The sequence below is a fragment of the Dendroctonus ponderosae genome, unplaced genomic scaffold (assembly GCF_020466585.1).
Source record: "Dendroctonus ponderosae isolate FM_Combo_2020 unplaced genomic scaffold, Dpon_F_20191213v2 Dpon_F_20191213_1, whole genome shotgun sequence".
Lineage (NCBI taxonomy): Eukaryota > Metazoa > Arthropoda > Insecta > Coleoptera > Curculionidae > Dendroctonus > Dendroctonus ponderosae.
In genome coordinates, this window is record NW_026017110.1 from 62,068,823 (window position 1) to 62,091,044 (window position 22,222).

A 22,222-nucleotide genomic window follows, 5' to 3' on the forward strand; every position below is an offset into this window, starting at 1 on the left:
TGATAGTTCTTGATTACTTTTTGATAAATAATTCGTTCTTATTGCGAAATAGGAGCACTATTTATCAATTTGTAATAAAAGACGTGAGGAAATTCAGTCTTTTTTGAAGACAAACATTTTTGAGGCAAAATACCCAAAAAGAAGCTGATGGGTTCCTACGGAAATTTAATAAAAATATCTTTTTTTCCATGTCTTTATTGGCTAGATTTCAATGGTTTCGTTTAAAACGATAATACATTTATATAGACGCAAGAATGTTTCAAGTTGTTAACCTGCGTGTGAACTGCAGAAATCGCTAAAAAACTGTAACAATATTAGTAAAAATTAAAGAAGAATGAAACAAAAACTCAGACAAGACAAACAACTATAATTCTGAAGTAACTATGTGTTTCCATACATTAGCTCTATAATAGAGAATATAATAAAATGTGAATTAGATAATAATTCTAATTACTTAAAATAAAACACACAAAAATACATACAACTAAACTTATTATCTAAACATTCACAGTGGCTTAATTGCCCTTAATGTATATAAATAAAAATGCATATAAAATAATCAGAAACCGAAAATTTATAACCTTGCATGGATCGCCATAATATAAAAATACGTTGTCATTTATTAATAACGAATGTCCTTGCAGTGAATAAATACAGGAAACATGCTCGATTAAAATGTGGAACCAATTAATTCTTCGTATTTAATTAAAGTATATTAAAGTTATTCATTTTAAGTAGATACGAATAAGAAAATAAGTTCATTATTAATATAAATTCGATCCACTTAATTTTGTCTGTGTTAAATTGTGTCACCGTAATGTAATAATTTCGGCAGTCAGACACTTTCTTTGGACACTGGTTTAAAAAATGTACGTATTTATACAAGGAAACCATATTCACCTTTAATATGATTGTCAATTTTAGACAAGGAAATAAAAAGTAAAATATTTGCAGAAAACAAAAGTCACACTTTACATATAACACTTTGATAAACTGTTATGTGGAAGCAAAAGTTACACTTTGGTTCTTAAGAAACACTAAAATCCCATGTTTAAAGTTGTATTATTTTGTATTATTTTTTGATCATTAACTTACTTCAAATTGGGCTGTCGAGCTGCTAAGTGAATTCGGATTCTATGATCGAGACGTACAGTTCATAGGCCGTTCTTTAGGACGTATCCTTCACTCTGTATATGTAGGAATATAACACGTAACTATGATGGTACAAAGGAAGTAGCAGCTATTGTACCTATTTTACAACTGGGTTTTGTCCAATGTAAGTAGTTCATCTGTTGATCCTTTTTCATCATGTTCAGACATTTCTGTGGGACTGGGATCTGCAAGATCTTCAGATACCTCTTCAGCATGACTCGTTATATATACAGTTTCAGAACCTATCAGTGGAGGTAGAACACGTCTTGGAGCAGATTCAGAAGGTATCCATGAAGATTCAGCATTTCTTGGTAAAGATATAGCACTTTCCGACACATTTTTAGAAGGTTTAACATATCTCGATAAAGGTTCAGTAAATCTCGGTGAAGATTCAGCAGGTATCGATGAAGATGCAGTATGTTGCAAGGAAGATTCAGCAGCCCTTGATAAAAAATCAGTAAGTCCCGGTGAAGGTTCAGCATGTATCGATGAAGGAAATTGCAAGGAAAAATTAGCACCCCTTAATAAAGGTTCAGTAAGTCTCGGTGGAGGTTTAGGACGACTCCATGAAGATTCAGTCAGTTGCAAGGAAGATTTAGCACCCCTTGATAAAGAATCAGTGAGTCTTGGTGCAGGTTCAGCACGTCTCGATGGAGAAAGTTGCAAGGAAGAATTAGCACCTCTTGATAAAGATCCAGTAAGTTTCGGTGCAGGACTTGATGAAGATGCAGAAAGTTGCAAGGGAGATTCGGCATGTCTTGATGAAGATGCATCTTGTATCAATAAAGGATGAGGACGTGTCAATGAAAGTGCAGCGGCAGTAGACGATGGTATTTGTGGTAAAGAACGATGAACTCTCACTGGTGTTGGTGGTGTAAGATGTACGTTAACATTTGAAGCAGTCAATGAATTATTGTTTTGAAGGGAAATCGTAGTAGAAACGCGTCCTGACACGCGAGGTGAGGATAGCAATGGAGTTCTGGATGGTGGTTGGCCAGATTGTCTTATGGTACCACATTCGTGAAGTTGGTGCTCCTCCAACAATCGGAGGACGTATTGATCAAGCTGATGTCTTGTTAATTCATTATTAGGTCGCATGCTTGAGACGATAGCAAGCATACCTATCATAAACCCACTACAAAGTACAGACGTCAATGCCGACATGATTACGTATTTAAGTAACTCGTTTTGCACCATACAACTTAGCAGATATATAAACGCAGCGAACGCAACACACACAAGTACACTAATTAGTAAATTGTGTAGCTTGCGTGTTTCCTTATTCGCATTTCTTGTGTTATACAAATGTGCGGCAACCCCAAGTGTAATGGTAAGGATAATTGCTACCAGTACTGCAATAATCCAGAAATCATTTTTCGAAAGAGTAAAGTGGATGTCTGAAATAGAGATATTTTATTATAACTAATATGATTATATTAACGTTTTCAAGTTTGCTTGGAGATAATTGAAATATGATAATTGAGTCTTACCATCAATTTTCTGAGCTGGATCAGCCGATAGAATTAATGGCACCAAACCAAGTACAGCCGAAACTAGACAAATTATTTTCATTTCCTTGGCTGTTATTCCACATTCAGACGCGATTCTGATGATACTCACTTTGGAATAGTTTAAATCAAGTAAACTTTTAAATTTTTTTAGCATATTTATCCTGCTGAGTGAATTCCAAACATTCTTACGTTCAATTGCAGACATTATTCCAATGGATATATTTTGATAAAATCGTATTTCAACAACGGTTTCAATATCTTCGTCTTCGTCTTCGTTTAACAGTTTTCAATAAAACGTAATTTCACAGCTTTGTTTTCAAAGTCGGCTTTCAAAATTCAGTAGAATTGATCGGAATATTTAGTTTAAAATATATAATCCATAAAAGGAGAAATTAGTTGCTAGTATATTATTCTATGTGTCAATTAAACACTCCAGTTAGAATAATGTGCTCGTTATGAACTTATGATGAATATTGGTTACAGCTTACATCTGTCGCCATGACACTGCCCAAAGCAGGGTGGCCAACTTTTCAAACGCGTATTACTTTTTTTTTGGCTTGCCCGGCGGCTGGAGGAATAAAAATCTTCGCGAAGACTCCCAGTGTTCCGAACCCTGGGTAGTGTTGGATTCTTACCAACTAAAAAACCCCCTTTTTTGTACTACGAGTTTTCGGGAGTTATCCTTTAAAACTTGTAGTCCTCTCTAAGAATTTGTTAGCTCTGGCATCCGTATGCCATAGCATCGCATTCTATCCATGCTAGATGCTTGCTAGCATGGGCATCTTATTACGCGTATTACCGTACAAGCCATTTGAAAATACCGTATTTTACCGTGCCAGAGATTTTAAACCGGAAAGGTCCAGAAAAACAAAAAAAAGATCTTCAATCTGGGCCGAGGACATGTCTGGACGAAAAGGTCCCCTATTGGTCTCAGACATGAAAAAAGCCTTCGCACTGATGAAAAGCAAGTTTCCATGATATTTACCGTACAATGCCGTACAAAAAAACCAAAATACCGTACAATTGGCTTACGGTAACGCGTTCGGGACCTACACCGTACAATTGCCCAAATTACCCTACGAATGGCCACCCTGGCCCAAAGTGGCTAATGTATTCTGGGCTGCCAAGCCCAGCCAGCCAGGGGGGTTTTTTTTTTATCTTGAAACGCTTAAATATTTCGGAAACGAGTGATCCGTGGAAAAAACGTTTCAAATAAGAAGTTAATATCTGCGAAGGGGAAGTTTATTCGTGTCAGAAACACAACGCCTTGTAGGTGCCAAAAACTTAATAATTTCAAATGGGAACCACAACATTTTATTGGAGATTCGAATAGTATGTCAAAAACTGAGAATAATCTATCCAAAACCTGTTCTTCTATTTTGACAGGTGGCGCTGCAATTCATCAATTATCATTTTTTTGCTTTAGATATTTTAGATTGACCAATAGCATCTATTAATGTCAGAGGAATATTCGGTCCGAAAATTGTTTGATGATGAAAATCAAATATGTACCTCCAAATCAACAAAACATCTATTTGTTTATTAAAAGTATAGCATTAATAGTCTGAAAATTCGCATTGCCAATACGTGACATTTCGAAATGTATTTTGGATATGAAGCTGTCAAATTCATGTAAAATTTCTCGCAACTCAATGTAGTTGATAAAAGTGTAGAAATTTCAAATTGTTGACTTTGACATTTATTAATTTCGCTCTGAGTTAGAACCACTATTTGAATTTGATTTAAATAAGCTTCTGTAATTTTTGATATGAGCGCATTAACTGTGCAAGAAAAAATTGAAATTATTTTTGTATACGGAGAAGGCGGCCGATATACTTTTAATAAACAAATAGATGTTTTCTTGATATGGAGGTACGTACATGTACATATTTGATTTGCATCATCAAACAATTTTCGGACGGAATATTCCTCCGACATTAATAGATGTTATTGGTCACACTAAAATTTTAAGCGTTTCAGTAAAATAATAGTTCAGGTCTAAATCTGAATCTAAAGAAAAAAAAATATAATTGATGGATTACAGCGCCCAGTTTTTGACGTACTATTCGAATCTCTAATAAAATGTTGTGGTTACCATTTGAAATTCTCAAGTTAACCCCTGCCTAGCCTCTTTGAATATAAAACTAACTTATTAGTTAGTTTTATATTCAAAGCCTAGCCTACAAGATCGAAGTAGGCGTTGTTTTTCCGACACTAATAAACTTGCCCCTCCCAGATATTAACTTCTTATTTGAAACATTTTTTCGAAGGATTATTTGTTTCTGAAATATTTAAGATAAAAAACACCCTGTATATCATACAGCTAGTAACAAGTTACATGAATATACATTATGTTAATGATATTTTTGGAATTAAAACTGCTGGACTGGATTCGCTTTTGTTAAAGCTGCCATTCGACTAGCGAATCCTGTTCTTTCAAAGGGTGTGATTTCGCTTCTACAATTACATTGGATTGGTTGAAAAGGTAGACTTTATCGTTCGATATAATATAAACATATCAACGTGTTTTTAAGCCTATTTATTGAGTACTATTAATTACATTGTATTTGTAAAAAAATTGATCCAAGAAAGCTTTTTCACAAGTACTAGTACATTCGTAATTCCTTCCGAATAATAAAAATGTGAAATATTCTCACATGAAAAACGATATATGTGCAGTAAACCAAAACCAAGACATGCGTAATTTAATTACTGTATGTCACATCTCAGCTACGTAATATAATAATAAAACATACATTTAATATATGACACACTATTTAAAAGAAAACAAAGTTATATATAGAAGTAAACTTGTGATCTAAACACTCACAGTGGAACAATAGTTTTACGGAGCAGTAGTCATCTAATTGTCATGTCGAAACTAAAGAACTTTACAACAAAAACATTTTCGTCATTCTACCTTCCCAGATAACCAGAATTTGGTTTTTGTCATCAATGAAATTTGTTCATATATAAGAATTTGTTAAATCATACTTTCCATATGAATCTGTTTAAGTTTTTCCTAACAACCAGTAAAATTAACTTGAGCGTTTATTATGTGATGGTTTCTGACAAAATGTAGAAGATCAGTATAAATAAGTGAAAATGGTAAAATATTTTCTTTGCAGTTATAGACGAAGTGATATTGTGTTTGCAGTGTGTTTTTCTTACTTCTTGGATGCGTCAAGCTGCTGTGCAGTTTTTACCTAAAAGCAAAATCAATAAACTGTTGGAAAGAATCATGTTCAATTTTAAATGTGTCTTCTTGATCTCTTGAAATTTTGAACAACATTTAAATAAGAATCCTAACCATCGTTTGTCATTGTTGGAAAAAAGTGAGATGTAATTAAAGAAATTGGTACTCACGGCCTTCTTCTGATGGCTCGAAGCGGTAGTTTCCTTAGTGGTGTTTTCGTTTATTTTTTCGTTTTTTCGATTTTCTTTTTGTATGTTGCGGGTTGGGATTACGAATTTCTCCTTGTTCCATGGGAGCTTCTGATTTTTTATCACCTTTTGAGTGTTTTATATCATCTTGTTCCACTTGATCTACTTGACTGTGTTCTTGATGCTCTTTTTGTTGCTCCGCTGGTTTGTTTGCTTCGATCGGCAATGACTCTTGTCCTCGCTTTTGATTCAGTTGACTCTCTTTAACCAGTGCTTTAATTTCTTGTTCCTCACATAGCAACTCGTTCATTCGGTCTTGTGGTTCTCGGCCTTTGCAATGCGTTTTCTTCTTTTGCTGATCGTGTGAATGCGTGGTTGTGTTTCGTTCATCAGGTTTATTCGTAGGATCATGTTTTTGAAAGGACATAAAAACTGCTTTTGGACGTGTGAGCATTTCTATCTGATTCATATATTTATTAATCGCGTCTATTTGCAGACGAATTTCATCTCTCTGAAGCAGGTTATGCAACATATGTTGACGTTGCTCTCGGTTTTCACAATGTGCCCACATCCTAGGGGGGATATTCTGTGAATGTGCCTTGCCATACAATATTTGCTTATTTTCCATTTCACTTTGTACACGTATCTGACCTCTCCAACATTGTAATTTTTTCTGTTGATCCTTACAAAGCTGTTTCTCGTCTCGTTTCTTATGTTCTTCTACAGCTGGTACCCCATATTGTTGCTTTTTAGGCAAAGTTTGTGCGTTTTGGTGTTCCCGGCCATGTTGGTCGTGCAGTTGCAGCCTCTCGTGCTTTTCAGAGATTTCAATTTCTAGTTGCTTCTTTTTGTTAGCATTAGGCGAGTTATGCTCTCGTTGTTTATATTTAACCTCCTGTTGCTTTTCAGGTTTTATTTCATGGCATTTGTCGTAATATTTATTACGCATTCTGGTTATCCACTCTAAGCTAACTACAGTTAGCTGCAGTTCTTCTTTTGTTGACTGCAGCTCCCGGGTCAGTTTTTCTCTAATTTCTTTCTCGCAATCGATCATTTCAAGTTGTGTTTGCTGCTTCTGTTTTCCACGAATATCCACTTTTTCTTCAGTTTTCTCATCAGGTTGTTCAATTTGTTGACTACCAATTGCAGCTGTTTGCAGTTGCTCCTCTTTGTCAGAGGGCGACTTATGTTGGTCCAGGGGTGACTTTTGTTTCTCCTGTGATTCATTTGTCAGTTCTTCCTGCTGTTGTTCTTGTTTTTCAAGTTTTATTTCAAGCCGTTTCTCCTCATGCTCAAGATTTATATCTTTCTGCAAGTCACATATAATTTGTTGCAGTTGTTCTTTTTGGTCGGGTCTCTGATCTTCTATAACTTGGTTCACCCATCGGATGATATCAAGTTGGTTTTGTTGCTTCTGTTTTTCACACGACTCGACTGTTTCTCCGGTTTCCTTATCATGTTGCTGAATTTGGTGACTACGGGATGCCGCGATTTTCAGTTGTTCCTCCTTCTCAACCTCCGATTTGTGCTGGTTCAGGGGTTCTTGATGTTTTCGCATCGCATGTTTCTTGCGTAATTCAACTGTCCATTTCTCTTGCTGCTTATCTTGTTTCTTACGTTTTATTATAAGCAGTTTCCTCTCATGTTCAAGTCTTATATTTGGTGTTACGATTGCGCACTCTTTCTGCATGTTACATGGACTTTGATGCAGTTGTTCTTCTTGGTCGGACCTCTGTTTTTCCATATTTCGCTTCTCACATTCGATTTGTTTTTGCTGCAGTTGTTCTTCTTGGTCGGGCCTCTGTTCTTCTATATTTTGATTTTCACATTGGATGTTATCAATTTGTGTTTGCTGCAATTGTTCTTGGTCGCGCGTCTCTTCTTGTACAATTTGCTTCTCACATTGGATATTATCAATTTGTTTTTGCTGCAGTTCTTCTTGGTTGAGGGTCTCTTCTTCTATATTTTGCATTTCACATTGGATGTTATAAATTTGTTTTTGATGCAGTTGTTCTTGTTGGTCGGGCCTCTGTGCTTCTATAATTTGCTTCTCACATTGAATGATATCAATTTGTTTTTGCTGTAGGTCTTCTTGGTCGATGGTCTCTTCATGTGTATTTTGCTTCTTACATTGGGTATTATCAATTTGTTTTTGCTGCAGTTGTTCTTGTTGGTCGGGCCTCTGTGCTTCTATAATTTGCTTCTCACATTGGATGGTATCAATTTGTTTTTGCTGCTTAGTTTCTTCGCGAGACTTGGGTTCTTCTACATCGTACTCATCATATTGTTGTGTTTCTTGATTCGCAGGTGTCTCAGTTTTCAGTTGCTCCTGATTGTCGCAAGGCGCTTCACGCTGGTCTAATGGCTTCTGAATGGTTAGTTTCTTCTGTGTCTCACAGGATTTAAGCCCTAGTTGCTGTTCTCCTATATCAGGCGCAGGTTGCAGTCGTTCATCATCCAGCTCCTGCGGTTTTGAAAAATATATGTAAATACTAAATAATATATGTAATGTAATATATGTAAATACTTTGGCCTAAAGCGTGTATGGGTCCACATAGTTAGGCAACACATCGCGCGAACACAGTCAAATAGCAGTTCTGTTTTGCAACTAGATAATTATTTTAGGTTTCAGCTCGTCCGTGAATTAGATTGCCTAACCATGTTCCTCAGAAACATGTCTTTGTCTTACCAAGGTTTGTTCAGCCGGTCTCTCCGGCTCCTCATTTGCCACTGGATTCCTTGTTTCTTGAGTTTCAATCTCAATTTGCGCTTGTTGCTGTACTTCTTCCTGATGGTGATTAACTTTGCGAATCATTGAATAAATCTGATTTGAAGATGCGATAACTATCTCGAAAGTTAACCATATCACTAATGAAACAATCATAAAATAACTTGAGTACCGAAGCGAGTGCCAATTGAGCCATTTTGCAATATAGGCCGCAACCGTTGCCACAGTGGTAACTGCAATCGTCGGTAGAAGATGCTCCTTAAAAAATGGGCGACTTTGATCGAATATAAAGCATTGAATGAATAGGATAAGTAAAAGTCCTAAACAAATCTGGTCCTGGGCGTCTTCGGTCAAAAACACATATATCGCATGTAGAAATATCATCAATAGAATCTCTGAAGCAGAAAAAAATTGCGTTATTATAGAATATTTTTGTTGTTAGAATTATGGAAACGGCATATGTTTGTGTTAAACAAAAGATCATATACATTGCTTAAAAAAAATGCATTTGATATATAAGTTTGGTTCTACTTCAACTATTCAATGTTCAATCAATGCAGCGAATAAAGAATATTTTTAATATTCCCCAGCGCTTATAAATATAAAACTCACCCATTTTATGAAGTAAAGATTCCCTGTTAAAGAAAAATGTTCACTGTTGGCAGACTAAATAACTACTACACTGGTAAATCAAACGTGGTATTTCAGGAAAGGAATTTGTTGGAAGCTTTTTCAACATGAAGCCCTTAATGCAAAATGTTATGAATTTATTTAAACATATTTTGTTTTGCCAATTGTCTCGAACTAAAATAAACTTGATATCAGCTCAACGATTAACACATTATTGGAAGAACATCGGTAACTCTTTCCGATTTCAATCAAATGATTGTTCTGTGTGCTATACTGAAAATTAATTGTGGTAGTTGGTGAAAAAATGATCAATATTAATACATTGTATATACTTTCCTGACTGTGTTTCAATTCCAAATAAAATTCATTCCTGGGTTTCAGTCATTTATTGTCTCTATTTATTAATCAAAATACGTTTCGGTGTATTTTTCCATCATCATCAGTTTTTATGTGTAGCGTTGTTGCTTCTTGCTTAAAGACTTGACAATAAATGACCCAGGAATAAATTTTATTTGAAATATTAATACACCAACTTTCATTAAATTCTGAGTTCCACTAACACCTTTTGTCAAAAAGCAACATTAATTGCCTTGTGACAAACCAGCCCTCAATAAGTATATATATTTTGCAAAAGTAAATAAAATTTATTATATCAACTTAAAATAGTTAAATACAAAAATATGTAAAATAGGCAGCGACTTGTTTATAAAATACAGATACATATACTGTAGAAACTCGATTCTAAGTATTGTTGTCCATTAAAACACATGTAACGTTAGTATAACTTAACTACAAACACAAGATAAAGTAAATTTAATTCTCTAGTATTCGAATAAGTTCACTTTTTGCATTCTGCCTACCGTATAAGTACATTAAAACTTTTTTGGTCGGTTTTCAGACTTGATTGCGACCATTTCCACTTGAATGCGTCACAAAAAGGAAAACTGTCCAGCTCTGAGATTGATATTAATTTAATAAATTATTATATCTAAGTCTTTATATACCTCTGAGTTTAAAAAATATATTTGGCGCTTTTTCGATGAGCCACTTGGTGAACGGATGGTCATTGTGATTTAATTAAATTAATTGTTTTCTGGAGGTTTTTGTGTTGATCTATTCTGGAACCTGAAATAAACAACAATAAATAATAATTTGTCGGTGTAAATTATTGGAGAAAATACACTCGAAAGTGTGATTGATATTCACTTTGATAGGTGTCAGCGACTCGAATTGTTAAAGTGAAGTGAAAAAAGGAGATGGTGTTGAAAAATATGGTTTCATTGTGTATTAAATTATAATGGTAATTATAAAGTAATACCTTCTTCAGTGGCTTGATAGGCGATTCCAAAGTGGGTTGTTCTGTGCTTTCGGCCTCCAAATTTTGAACTTCACGTATTATTTCTTCTACTACGGGCGATTTTTGTTGCTTCTGCATACTTGACGTCTGTTGTTTTAGTAAAGACGTGTTTAGTTCACCATGTGAAGCTCCTCTTTCTGCATACAACGTATCTAGGTTCAGAGATGAAACGTTCGAGATCGACATGTCTTGTTTCATGGATGACGATGGTAGGTGAATAGTAGGTGAATCGCATTGTACTGTTTTTGAGTTTGTGCCACTCCTATGCTTTCGGGAGCGAATTTTGCTTCCAGTAGATGCCATTGATTGATCCACTGTTAATGTTTTTTTAATTATTGTTGAATCCCCTTGCTTTGCAAATGTCGAAGTGTGGACCCATTCTCTTTGCACTTGTGGGCTTTCAGAAAATTGTATTGTTTCTTCCGACACTGCAGTTGATTGTGCTGCAAATGTTGAAGCAAAGATCTCTGCCTGGTGCCCTTGTTGCGTTTGTTGAAGTTGTATTGTTTCTTCAAAGTATGCAGTTGCTTCTTCTGCATTTGAACGCCCTTCCGCTCTTGGTAGTTGCTGTTCTTCTAATATTTCTTCTTGTTGTGATAAACTTTCATTTTCTGCATTGCTTGCCGGTTCATCGTCCAGGATATAAAAACATAAATCTGTGACCAATTCCGCTATGGGCTCCCAAGTTAACAAAAGTGAAATTCCAACGATAAGAACTCCGCTTGAGATTCGCATATTTTGGTATTGGCGCAAGTCTAATTTTTTTATCAAAAAACTTATCACATAAGCAATTGATGTTATTAAACAAGCCGGGACAAGGCGTAACGAATAAAATGGCCAATTTTCATTCAAAAGTAAACATCCAATCCATAAAGTCATGACGACCATTTGAGAATGACAATCCAGCACATCAGCTGAAAAAAGAAGGCAACGATAATATCTATTTTGGCAACTTTCAGGAACATCAGGTTTTGGTCTGCTCCTTTAAAAATGTGATCTACTGATATCTAATATTTTGATTGTGAAAAGTGTTAATAAGCGCATTTTCGCTAAAAACGCCACTAAGGAAAGTTGTTAATAAAAATATTATCTATAAGGTGAGCACATTTCTAACGGCGCAGACCAAGATCCCGTCCCGAAAACTACCCAATATTGTAATATTTTATATATTTAATATTGGTTTAATTGACGATTAAGTGACGAGCAAAGTTAGATTAAGAGGATTAGTCAAGTACTGTGTGATTTGGTTTTGCTTCAGTTCCATATATTTCCTAGGGTGATATAAACTTCACTTACCATAATAAGCTAACGGAAATAAGGGCGAGAAATCGTCATTTAGGGGTTCAATTTGAACTTGATCCATTTTGGAAATCAAATAGTTTGAGGTTGGAGACAGAACTACGCAGCTTTTCGAATCTACTAACACACTTTTCTATAAAAAAATACATTTATGCTGTGCTCTTTTTGCAATAATTTCAGAATAGCTTGGCATATCAGAAATATTTAAACCTAGCACAATGCAGGAGGGAATACATATTTGAAGTCGCATTTAAATATATTGTTCATGTGATAATAATGCAACAACTTTGGCATTATTCCCTTCCCAAATCCTCTATTAATTTCAGTTTAAATCTGATAATTTATGATTAGCTCTATGTTATCCAATTAATATCGGTTAATGTTTAAATATTACTTAGTTAACTGATATTCGCGCAAGAAGTATTCATGGTGGAAAATGAATTTATTTCTATATTAACATTACGTTTGTGTTAAACCCGAGATTAACTGGTTGAGATTACCCGAACTTGAAGTTTAGCCGTAACATATCGACTGTTAAAATATGTTGAATATATGTAAAATATGTTGAATAAAATATGTTGAAATATGACAAGTTTGAAACTACAATTTTTCGATTTAGGCCACCGTGTTTGATATACAGCTAATCAAAGTTTAAATTATTTTTCAGTTTAATGCGAATAGCTTGAACAGCACAGAGTTTCGTATTTGGGGAGTTTTCCAGAATCCAGTCTAACTCTTAGGGAGCGCAGTATTCTGAAGGCATTGTGCATTTTATTGTTGAATTTATTTTTGTCACGATTTATTCTCTAATGTTTACAGAAAAAGCTGTTTTTGCCGAAAGGCGGTATCTCGCTGTATGTTCGAGAAATTTCACTTTGAACTTCTGAATCGAGCTTCGTCGGGTGCCAGTGTAATTTGTTATTGTTTCATGTGGTCTGGAATACCTAATTGTTTAAACGATATTGAGATTTGTATATCATCTTGCGGAAGCAATTAGGTAGACCTTCTTCTAGACCACATGAAACAATAAAACATTAGTAATAGAATACTAAATCATTACTTTTATAAAATTAAGTGTATTAAGGAGGAATAAAACAAAACTTGGTTTTATTTAAGTAATATATTAGTTTTTGATGGGTTAGTTGAAAATAATCTAAAACACAACAGAAAAAGAAACAGGAACGTTTTTTTCCTGTCTTATAGAATAAAACACTGATATTACAGAACCAAATCAAGTAAAGATGCAACATTTGTTTAAACCTTACTAGTGAAATATCGATAACTTCGTTCATGCTCTAGATGTGGTTTTTCTTAAGCAAGATACACGATAGTAAAAATTGCAAGAGAATTTAAAGACGATAGTAAATCGAATAGTAAGAGTATTTAAAAAAAATATATGCAGTCAGTTTGTTGGTAATCAGTCAAATATCGGCTAGTTGCTTGGTTAACGGTCACACATCGACAATTAAAAATGATATAAAACAAAAAATGAAACCCTTTTTCTGCATATGATGTTTTATAAATTGTAGTAATCCGCAATTTATGAGGTAAAAAATGTTTCATATGCAATGTCAGCAGTTCATATGGTAGATATCGAGTATTTAAGTAGATATGCATTATCTCTTGCTTCGCGGACTTCTTCTTGGCTGATTTCTCTGTGCTACTAACTGTGGTAGGGTACGTACTGCAGGTTTTTTTCCAGCTTGAGCCATGGTCGGTGTGGCAAATTCCTGAGACTGAGCCCGCATGGTCTGAGTGAGTAGATAGAGTGAGATTAGTGCAAATTAATTATCTTTTAGCAATTATAAAATAACTTACTGTACTCACGGCTCGAGTTCCCATTCTTCCAGTAGGAGTGCGCGGTGGAAGAGGGGGCTAGCAGATAAGAAGCAAAATCAATTAACTAAAGGAGCTATTAGATTTTTTTCTTAAAAAATATGCGTTGCAAAGTATTGAAAATACACCTTCAAAAAGGTTTGTTGTACCTCACTTGAAGGCGATCTTCTTTCCCTTACTATTTTCTTTTCTTGCGTTTCCTCTTCTGATTCACTGGTGCTATCAATTAGTTGTGGCTGTGATTCTCTGGTCCAAAACCACGGGAAAAGCTTGATCAATTTTTTTGTTAGCTTGCTATTTAGCTCTTTGTCTTCCCAGTATCTAACGATAGGCTCAACAGTTATCGCCAACGCCAGGCAAAAAATGACGAGGTGCATCCAATATCGGGAGCTTCTTAAATCCTCATCCCCTATATATTTTACAATAAAAATCCCTACTGTTTGAAACGCAATCGCCGAACGAGCTCTGTCAATGCGACTAAGAGTCAACTCGTCATCTGCTTCATCCTCGAAGTAATATAAAACAAATACAAGGTAGATGGCAGACAAGTCTAGCCAATCATCTAGGAAAAACCATATTATTCTCTTTATAATTTCATAGTGTGATATTTCTGAAAAAAAATTAAATTAATCAACATATTGAATCACATTTGGAATTTTTGAGAAAAAACACCTTCAGCTTTTCTACTTTGACGTAGTGTCTACCTAACGTGTTGTGAAATTCAAATTTGAACTTAAGTGTATCAAAATCTATAGTGAAAACCAGTAATTCCAATATGGGAAAATGCGCATATACGAAAATATTTTTTTTGTCTAAGGTTTCTTTATTGACAGCTTCACAATTCATTTATCCGGTCATTCAACATTAGAGGGTTGTATTAAGATTTTCGGCAGATAGATTTCTGTTCTATAGCAAATATATTTATTATTTTTTCAACATAATAAAGGTTAGAAGAATTATTTCCATTGATTCAATTTATACCTATATACTATACATATAGCTTACCAACAATTTGAACTCTTGGTGTCCAAAACGGAGAATTTCCAAATGGCTCATCATACATGATGTTTTAATACTATATTTTCACAGGCTTAGTTTTGACTATACGCTTGCAAGAAACACCAACTGACTGACATCAAAGTTCAAATATTCTAAACAAGAATTGGAATTCCTGCATTTAACTGATTTTTTCAACACACAGTACACGATTTGCAAACGAGTTCATACCTTTAAAAATAAGTAGGTAGAGGTTGGAAAGAAGGAATTTGCTGACATTTTTTCTTTCGCACTGATATCGATCAGATGTAAAGCGACATTTGGCGAAAAACCAAGTGCTTCAACATCCCTTATATTCGCCCCCCATCGACTACCGCGCATCTCTATTCATCTAAAGGAATGAATGAAGTAGCAACATGGTTTTTTTTGTAAAGCCTATTTGTCTCACAAGAATCTATGAATGGTTTCGATGCTGCTGGGTCAGCCATAAATTATGACTTTTGTTCCTTTATGTATGCAAGGACTGACAAAACTTAGTTTTTTGGTCTTCTTCGCCGACTGATTTCTCATGCAACTAATTAAGTAGTGTAATTTTGCAAATTTTGATTTTTGGTCGAAATTTTYCTAGRKGCGGKGGTCGATTTKTTGGAAAAATRAAAATTTSGTCAAAACGTCTTAAATTTTACATCATTTTCAACTCACCGACGCGAGGAATGCATCAARCTCATTRAWAAACATGRTAGAAKCACAGCTTATATATTATGATATTTAAGCTGTGGTAGAAGTTTCAGATCCGAAATAATAGACATTTTCACGATCTTTATCCGACGATTTCTTTCTAATAAGGAATAATAATAATAATGGGTCAATAATAATTGACCCATACACTTTATAAATGCATGTTTGTGAGCTTCTCATCTCACAAAACCCGCATCAAAAATTTTGATTTTTGGCCGAAATTTTGCCAAGGGTGGGGATCGATTTTTTGCAAATATTAAAGTTTTCTCAAAATGTCTTAAAGTTTACGTCAATTTCAACTCACGGACGCGAGGAATGCATCGAACTTATTGAAAAACATGCTAGAAGTTTGAGATCCGAAATAATAGGCATTTTCGGCACATTTTAATCGTTTTTGAGCGTTCACGATCTTTAGCCGACGATTTCATCCACATTTTTGATCCAAACACTTTATAAATGGATATTTATGACATTCTTACGTCGAAAGGAATCGATTAAGCTGAAAAAACACGCATGTGAAATTTTGATTTTTGGCCGAAATTTTTCCAAGGGTGGAGGTCGATTTTTTGCAAAAATTAAAATTTTCTCAAAATGTAAATTTTACATCATTTTCAGCTCACGGACGCGAGAAATGCATCGAACTCATTGAAAAACAAGGTAGAAGTTTCAGATCCGAAATAATAGACATTTTCGGCACATTTTAATCGTTTTTGAGCGTTCACGATCTTTAGCCGACGATTTCATCCACATTTTTGATCGAAACACTTTATAAATGGATATTTGTGACATTCTTCCGTCGAAAGAAATCGATTGAGCTCAAAAAACACGCATGTGAAATTTTGATTTTTGGCCAAAACTTTTCCAAGAGTGCAGGTCGATTTTTTGCAAAAATGAAAATTTTCTCAAAATKTCGTAAATTTTACATCATTTTCAGCTCACSGACGCGAGRAATGCATCGAACTCATTGAAAAACATGCTAKAAGTTTCAGATCCGAAATAATAGACATGTTCGGYACATTTTAAKCGTWTTTTGAGCGTKCACGATCTTTAACCGACAATTTCTTCCTTTTTATTGACGCAAACGCTTTATAAATGTATATTCACGCAAAAAACACGCATGTGAAATTTTGATTTTTGGCCGAAATTTTTCCAAGGGTGGGGATCGATTTTTTGCAAAAATTAAAATTTTCTCAAAAGTCTTAAAGTTTACATCAATTTCAGCTCACGGACGCGAGGAATGCATCGAACTCATTGAAAAACATGGTAGAAGTTTCAGAACCGAAATAATAGACATTTTCGGCACATTTTAATCGTTTTTGAGCGTTCACGATCTTTAACCGACAATTTCTTCCTTTTTGTTGACGCAAACGCTTTATAAATGTACATTCACGCAAAAAAACACGCATGTGAAATTTTGATTGTTGGCCGAAATTTTTCCAAAGGTGAGAGTCGATTAAAAAAAAAGGAAAACTTCAATGCTTTTGCACAAAACACATGTAGAATGCATCATCCTGAAAAAAAATCATTCATTATTCGTTCGTACTCATTACCTATTCGCTCACAAACTGTTTTTCATTTGTCAACGACGAATAATATTCTATCCCTTTCACGGAATCCATTGCGTGGCCAAATTGCTTTGTTTGCTCCTTAACAATGTAATAAATCAACTTTATCGTGGTGCGTCTCGCGGCGATCTGGAGACATTCGACGTATGTGCACATTTAGTCAGTGCACTTGGCCTTTACAGTTGGTTGCAAATGTTCCACATAGCAATATGGATTTTCCGTCAATGTTGAAAAAAAATTGTGTCGAGGAAAATTTTGGAGGAAAGTATTCAGTTAATATTTATGACTGGGGCATAAATAAATAATAATAAACTCTTGTTAAACGTTTAATTAAGTATTCCAAACACAGACATGTAAAAAGATTCAATTTTACAAGTACATGTATTATACGAATTATGCTATAGGGAAAATGGCCACGTTTATATGATGATTGCAGGTTTGAAAGTACGTATCCAAAACTCGACTACAATTAGATAATATTTTAAATGTCCGTTGACAGTAACCATTCGTTGTTAAGCGCTTGGCTTGAGGTAGCTCGAAGGGCAGGGTCTGGTTCTACTAGACTTGACAGAAAACTGGCAAAGGGAATGGCATCTAGCCGTTTCCATTTATATTTTTCTACTAACACGTCCTCAATCTTCCAGATTCTCAGATTATCAGCTGGTACGTCTTTTAAGTGCCCTAAAAAAGCAATCCATTCTGGACCAACCGTGTTATTGCATTTAAAAACCTCACCATTCGCAAAGTACTTTTTAAACTCGGTACCAGTCTCAGTAATATATTTTGGAATGCCTCCTAGTGTCTCCCAAATTAAGCAAAGATGATCAATATTTGCCGAATGTTCACTGGATCCTTTGGGACTGAACAGCATTTCTCCGGTAGCCAACTCAAATGCTAAACATCCAATGGACCATAAATCCGCTGGATAACTATAACCAGCTCCCAATATGACTTCCAGTGCTCGATATTGCCTGGTCTGAATTTCTGGTGAGAAATGATGATCCTGCAAGAGACTTGTTAGACTTTTAAGGCTTGGAATCGTTGTCACGTACCACCCAGCAAGCATTGCCCAGGTCGGCAATTTTTATTTCAATATTAGGACTAACCCACATGGGGGTGCTGAAATCTGTTTGACTATGACGTTCTCTGTAATTCGTCATTTCACTGAAGTACATGTTTCCTGGATACGAAGACGCTCTATGTTCGCCGAAACGGGGAATTATGTCCTCTTCTGAGTCGTGGAGGCTGCTTTCCTGTTTCGTCCAAAACTCTGAACTGACTACAGTATAATACGAATTAAGTTAACAAAAGCAGTACAACGGAAACTTGAAAATTCTACCATAAGAACGTGGCAAGTCCACTCCCATTTCCGAAAAGCGCTCCATTTGACCAATCAATTTTTTTATGTAGTTTTCGTCGACTTTTATTAAAATATTTTCAGGCTTTATATCCGTATGAATGATGTGGCATTCTTCGTGAAGGTACGTTAAGCCTCGTAGCACCTAAATTTCGATTATTAGCTGATAAAACAGGCTCTAATATCTGCAACTAATCGGTTACCTGGAAAATTATTCTACGAACAGCAGCCACTTGTATTCCCCGAAAGTCACTTTGCATAAGAAGATGTAGTAAGCTTGGTCCCATTATTTCTAAGGAAATTGCATTGTGCACCCCATTTTCGCTAATTAACTTGAACGTATCTACCATTTGGACTATGTTTTTATAGCCCACATGGTTAGGATTCACTGTTCGAGTTTCCTGGAGAAGCCGTATTTCATCATTTGCCACCGCCGTAAACATTGGGGCAGATTTACATATTTTTAACGCCACGTATTTAGGACCACTAAAAGAATCATTCTGTTGCATATTTTGTTTCAAAAATTGTATATTTTCTTACTGTAGAAAAGATCTTGATATAGTTTTAGATGGTACACTGTTGGATTTGAATGTCGCATTTTTCAATAGAGTTAAAAAGAGTAAAAAATATTTGGCACGATTTTTTAGAAAACCGCAAGTTGATTGAGATACTTGCTCAAGTGCATCTGTAGCTCACCAACTTTCTTTTGGGAGCTGGACGTGCGGGACATTTGAATAACCCTTTATTGTTTATTTTTTTTTTAAGTAAAAACTTACTTTTTATATGAATTTTTACATAACCATACAGTAGAGAAATGTCCCCAACCAAGTTTCCTGCATACTTTATACTGGTTTTTTAAGACATCGCCTGTATTGATGGGCATATAACCACCGGCCTCATACTCAGCTTCATCTTCTTGGCTTTCTCTGTTTTCAATGTATCTTAATTTCTTAATGTCATCTAAATCTAATAAACTTACGTCCTTGCTGGACGAACTGAAAAAAAAGTTGATTAACGATTACGTAAAACCTGCGATAAATAGATTGTTTTTTGTTATCAAGAGCTGTTTAAGGCACAAATTGTTCCAGGTAATATTTGACGAATAAATATTGCAGTCAATTCATTTTTGGATTTCAAGTGTTTAGGCAAATCTTAAAAGATGCATTTGAGATAAACAAAACTTACTATTTTGTATTGGGGCATGAAATCGTTTTTCTGGGAAACCAGAACAATCTCACTTCAACTATTGGGGGCTGTACAACTTCCTCTACTACTATTACGGGTGCTGTTATGATATTTTTGGAGACCGATTTAGATTTGTGTCTTTTATATAAGACATATAATATAAGTGGAATGACGGTGATAGAGAAATAGTACAATACTGAAAAAAGCACATTTGCTAAATTGTAAATGTCCGCATAAAGGGGCATCGTTCTATTTGCAGGACACAGAAAATAATTTTCCATTGCTTCCAGTCACCTTTCATAAAACTAGCACTAGTTCGGCGTAATTAATTATCCTTAAATTTGTTGAATGAGCACGCACTCCATGATTTGGCCATAATAATCTGTCGATTTCGAATCAAACCAATTTCTTATTGATTTATGTATCAATTTTTGCACAGTTCGCTTGTTCAGAACACGACACGTGAGGCATCGCGAAATAAACTAAGGATAAAAATAACTTGCCTTGGCACTATTCAGAAAATTGATAACTTTAGTATTTCTAAAATTGCTTTACATATTTATTTAGAGACCGCCAATCCCACCTGACCAGAACGTAATCTGCCTCTAACCGTTCTCACAAATGCTTTAAATTTCAAGTATTTTCATTAAGGTATTTTGACTGATGACGGTAATGCTCTTTCAGCAATTTCACTTTTGTCTATTCGTATGCTATCAATAGAACACTAATTAATTCAACAAGTTTGAAAGATTTCCGTTGTTTTGAAGCTGGAAGTGCGTTTTCAAGAGCTAATATCTCCAAGAAATTAACTCTAGTTTAATTGACGTGAAATTAAAACGCGTGTGAGCGTGTTTTTTAAATATAATCGATTGATTTCATTCAAAAACGTAATATATAATACTCACAGAGATGGACAGCCTCTTAGATACAGAGCGTCAGTTCTTGATCCGGGAGGTGACAATGAGATGGACTGAATATCAATATTTACGCTCAGCGGTTTTTTTCGAATAATTGGAATTTCATTTGGGGAACAAACGGCACTGGGCAGTGTAGCCGATGGAGGCGAATCGAATCGAAATTCGTCATAAGGCCATTTGTCATCATTTTCACTTTTTCTTCTTGTATGGTATCGAGGTTTATTGCTGGCCTCCAAAGCTCTATTTTGGGTAAAACATAGATCAATAGAACACTAATTAATTTATTGAGTATAAGCATAAACGACAGATGCCGTGTAAAACTGATTCAAATTCCAGAAACATATACCTTTGACTGTTGGCTCCAGTAACAAAATTGCAAAACTGATAAGTTCTAGTGAATGAACAAAAATTGATATTAGTTGGTATCGAATATTCTGTCGAGAAAGTCCTTGTGAGGAAAAACTAGCTTTAGGGTGGGTTCACAAGCTTGACTTTATATTAAGAAAAACTTACCTGAGAGGAGAGACTGTTTCGTAGGATATATTTTCTTGGGAGCTAGATTTTCTCCGGTAGCTATTGAACGAAAATGATTGTTTCTGCGAGAGTGTTGTCTTTGACGATAAGGAGTAGAGAATATCAAAGGAAGAATAAATTCCAGAAGTCCTGAGAGTTTTATGGGTCCCACCACTGTTTGTTTTTGTAAGTCGGCCGCCACTTTCATTAACAGTAGATTGGAGACCCGCCAATCTCTCTCGAGCCAGAATGGTGGAAGCTTTTTCAATAAAAAATCGTAGGATGGACTAGCACTTGGTGTTTCTAGAACATTTTTTTCTAGCGAATGAAACGTATGGTGCGGTACATCAGTCATAATGAATACAAAACGGAGATTGCCTGATATGTTAGAGTGCGCGACATTAATTTTTCTCGCCCTAGAATAACCCGTGTAGGGCAAATTATCTTATTGCTCATGCGTCACACTAAGGGTCGATATTCTGGATCCTTGGGATTTTATCAGATAAATCCAGTTTTACCTGATTTTCCTCTTATATGGTCGATTTTCACATACAACTCTGGAGTCAATTAATCAGTATTTTTTTCTGGAACCAGCAAATGTTTTCCAAATAAAATGTTTCCTTTCAAAGTCTGGTGATTCTTTGCAATGCTTCAAGCAAACCTCACTAAGCTGGAAGCGCAATTATTAATTCAAAGCAAATTTAAGGAAGGACCACTTCAATTTGAAGAATGAGAAAGTGAATTCTTGTTGACGAGTTAAATTATACATTCACAATTTAAATAATCCAAACTGAAAAATTGTAAAAATTTTGGTTTCACCGTTCCATAGTCCTCTCGTTATTCATAAAGGTTTTCCAGATTTTAAGGTTTTCGTGTTCAGGCTTTACAGAAAGCCGTGTTATTTGCAGTCGATTTGGGTATGAAGAGAGCCTGTACAGATGGCGCGTCGCCAAGCATTATTTTATCGGATTATTTCAAAATGTGGCGCAAAATGTGGCAAAATCTTAGCGGCTTTAGCGAACGCTGTGCTGTTTTGAAACCCATGGAAAATTCT

At 35.2% G+C, this 22,222-nt stretch overlaps 5 protein-coding genes across 8 annotated transcripts; all 5 read right to left on the reverse strand.

The window, feature by feature from the left end:
• Positions 1-347: 347 nt before the first annotated feature.
• On the reverse strand, positions 348-3,151 carry LOC109541182. 2 transcript variants are annotated; one of them, XM_019909969.2, is made up of 3 exons: positions 2,643-3,150; positions 1,250-2,549; positions 348-1,187 (listed from the first exon to the last, which is right to left on the reverse strand). In XM_019909969.2, the coding sequence occupies exons 1-2, from the start codon at positions 2,866-2,868 to the stop codon at positions 1,255-1,257; spliced, it is 1,521 nt and encodes a 506-aa protein (XP_019765528.1). In that variant the 5' UTR covers positions 2,869-3,150; the 3' UTR covers positions 348-1,187; positions 1,250-1,254. The 2 variants fall into 2 exon arrangements, with proteins under 2 accessions (XP_019765528.1, XP_019765527.1); XM_019909968.2 differs by having other exon boundaries at positions 348-2,549; positions 2,643-3,151.
• Positions 3,152-5,187: 2,036 nt separating this feature from the next.
• On the reverse strand, positions 5,188-9,478 carry LOC109541183 (trichohyalin). 2 transcript variants are annotated; one of them, XM_048670332.1, is made up of 5 exons: positions 9,388-9,478; positions 8,737-9,170; positions 8,245-8,511; positions 6,030-8,091; positions 5,188-5,869 (listed from the first exon to the last, which is right to left on the reverse strand). In XM_048670332.1, exons 1-4 carry the CDS (start codon positions 9,389-9,391, stop codon positions 6,064-6,066), a joined length of 2,733 nt encoding a protein of 910 aa, XP_048526289.1. In that variant the 5' UTR covers positions 9,392-9,478; the 3' UTR covers positions 5,188-5,869; positions 6,030-6,063. The 2 variants fall into 2 exon arrangements, with proteins under 2 accessions (XP_048526289.1, XP_019765529.2); XM_019909970.2 differs by having other exon boundaries at positions 6,030-8,511.
• A 370-nt stretch (positions 9,479-9,848) lies between these two features.
• Positions 9,849-12,216, reverse strand: LOC109541194. The gene is made up of 3 exons (XM_019909980.2): positions 12,059-12,216; positions 10,724-11,676; positions 9,849-10,530 (listed from the first exon to the last, which is right to left on the reverse strand). The coding sequence occupies exons 1-3, from the start codon at positions 12,123-12,125 to the stop codon at positions 10,519-10,521; spliced, it is 1,032 nt and encodes a 343-aa protein (XP_019765539.2). The 5' UTR covers positions 12,126-12,216; the 3' UTR covers positions 9,849-10,518.
• A 950-nt stretch (positions 12,217-13,166) lies between these two features.
• LOC109540914 lies at positions 13,167-15,059 on the reverse strand. 2 transcript variants are annotated; one of them, XM_019909455.2, is made up of 4 exons: positions 14,903-15,059; positions 14,077-14,507; positions 13,880-13,936; positions 13,167-13,812 (listed from the first exon to the last, which is right to left on the reverse strand). In XM_019909455.2, exons 1-4 carry the CDS (start codon positions 14,958-14,960, stop codon positions 13,678-13,680), a joined length of 681 nt encoding a protein of 226 aa, XP_019765014.2. In that variant the 5' UTR covers positions 14,961-15,059; the 3' UTR covers positions 13,167-13,677. The 2 variants fall into 2 exon arrangements, with proteins under 2 accessions (XP_019765014.2, XP_019765013.2); XM_019909454.2 differs by having other exon boundaries at positions 14,047-14,507; positions 14,903-15,058.
• Positions 15,060-17,508: 2,449 nt separating this feature from the next.
• Positions 17,509-21,523, reverse strand: LOC125505381 (SRSF protein kinase 3-like). Its single transcript, XM_048669111.1, has 10 exons — positions 21,515-21,523; positions 21,169-21,455; positions 21,002-21,046; positions 20,644-20,895; positions 19,330-19,548; positions 18,757-19,039; positions 18,536-18,698; positions 18,249-18,475; positions 17,932-18,199; positions 17,509-17,877 (listed from the first exon to the last, which is right to left on the reverse strand). Exons 1-10 carry the CDS (start codon positions 21,521-21,523, stop codon positions 17,678-17,680), a joined length of 1,953 nt encoding a protein of 650 aa, XP_048525068.1. The 3' UTR covers positions 17,509-17,677.
• Between the last annotated feature and the right edge of the window lie 699 nt (positions 21,524-22,222).

Excerpts from the sequence above, each read along its gene's own strand:
- LOC109541182 (XM_019909968.2), bottom strand. The coding sequence starts at position 2,868 with ATGTCTGCAATTGAACGTAAGAATGTTTGGAATTCACTCAGCAGGATA. Across the intron at positions 2,550-2,642 it reads TCCAGCTCAGAAAATTGATG|ACATCCACTTTACTCTTTCG; the intron begins GTAAGACTCAAT and ends TCTCTATTTCAG.
- LOC109541183 (XM_019909970.2), bottom strand. Across the intron at positions 8,512-8,736 it reads GACCGGCTGAACAAACCTTG|GAGCTGGATGATGAACGACT; the intron begins GTAAGACAAAGA and ends TCAAAACCGCAG.
- LOC109541194 (XM_019909980.2), bottom strand. The coding sequence starts at position 12,125 with ATGGATCAAGTTCAAATTGAACCCCTAAATGACGATTTCTCGCCCTTA. Across the intron at positions 11,677-12,058 it reads ATTTCCGTTAGCTTATTATG|CTGATGTGCTGGATTGTCAT; the intron begins GTAAGTGAAGTT and ends TTCTTTTTTCAG.
- LOC109540914 (XM_019909454.2), bottom strand. The coding sequence starts at position 14,960 with ATGTATGATGAGCCATTTGGAAATTCTCCGTTTTGGACACCAAGAGTT. Across the intron at positions 13,937-14,046 it reads GAAGATCGCCTTCAAGTGAG|CCCCCTCTTCCACCGCGCAC; the intron begins GTACAACAAACC and ends CTTATCTGCTAG. Across the intron at positions 13,813-13,879 it reads GAACTCGAGCCGTGAGTACA|ACCATGCGGGCTCAGTCTCA; the intron begins GTAAGTTATTTT and ends CTACTCACTCAG.
- LOC125505381 (XM_048669111.1), bottom strand. Across the intron at positions 21,047-21,168 it reads GAAACAGTCTCTCCTCTCAG|AACTTATCAGTTTTGCAATT; the intron begins GTAAGTTTTTCT and ends TTCATTCACTAG. Across the intron at positions 19,040-19,329 it reads TGTAAAAATTCATATAAAAA|TGGTCCTAAATACGTGGCGT; the intron begins GTAAGTTTTTAC and ends TGATTCTTTTAG.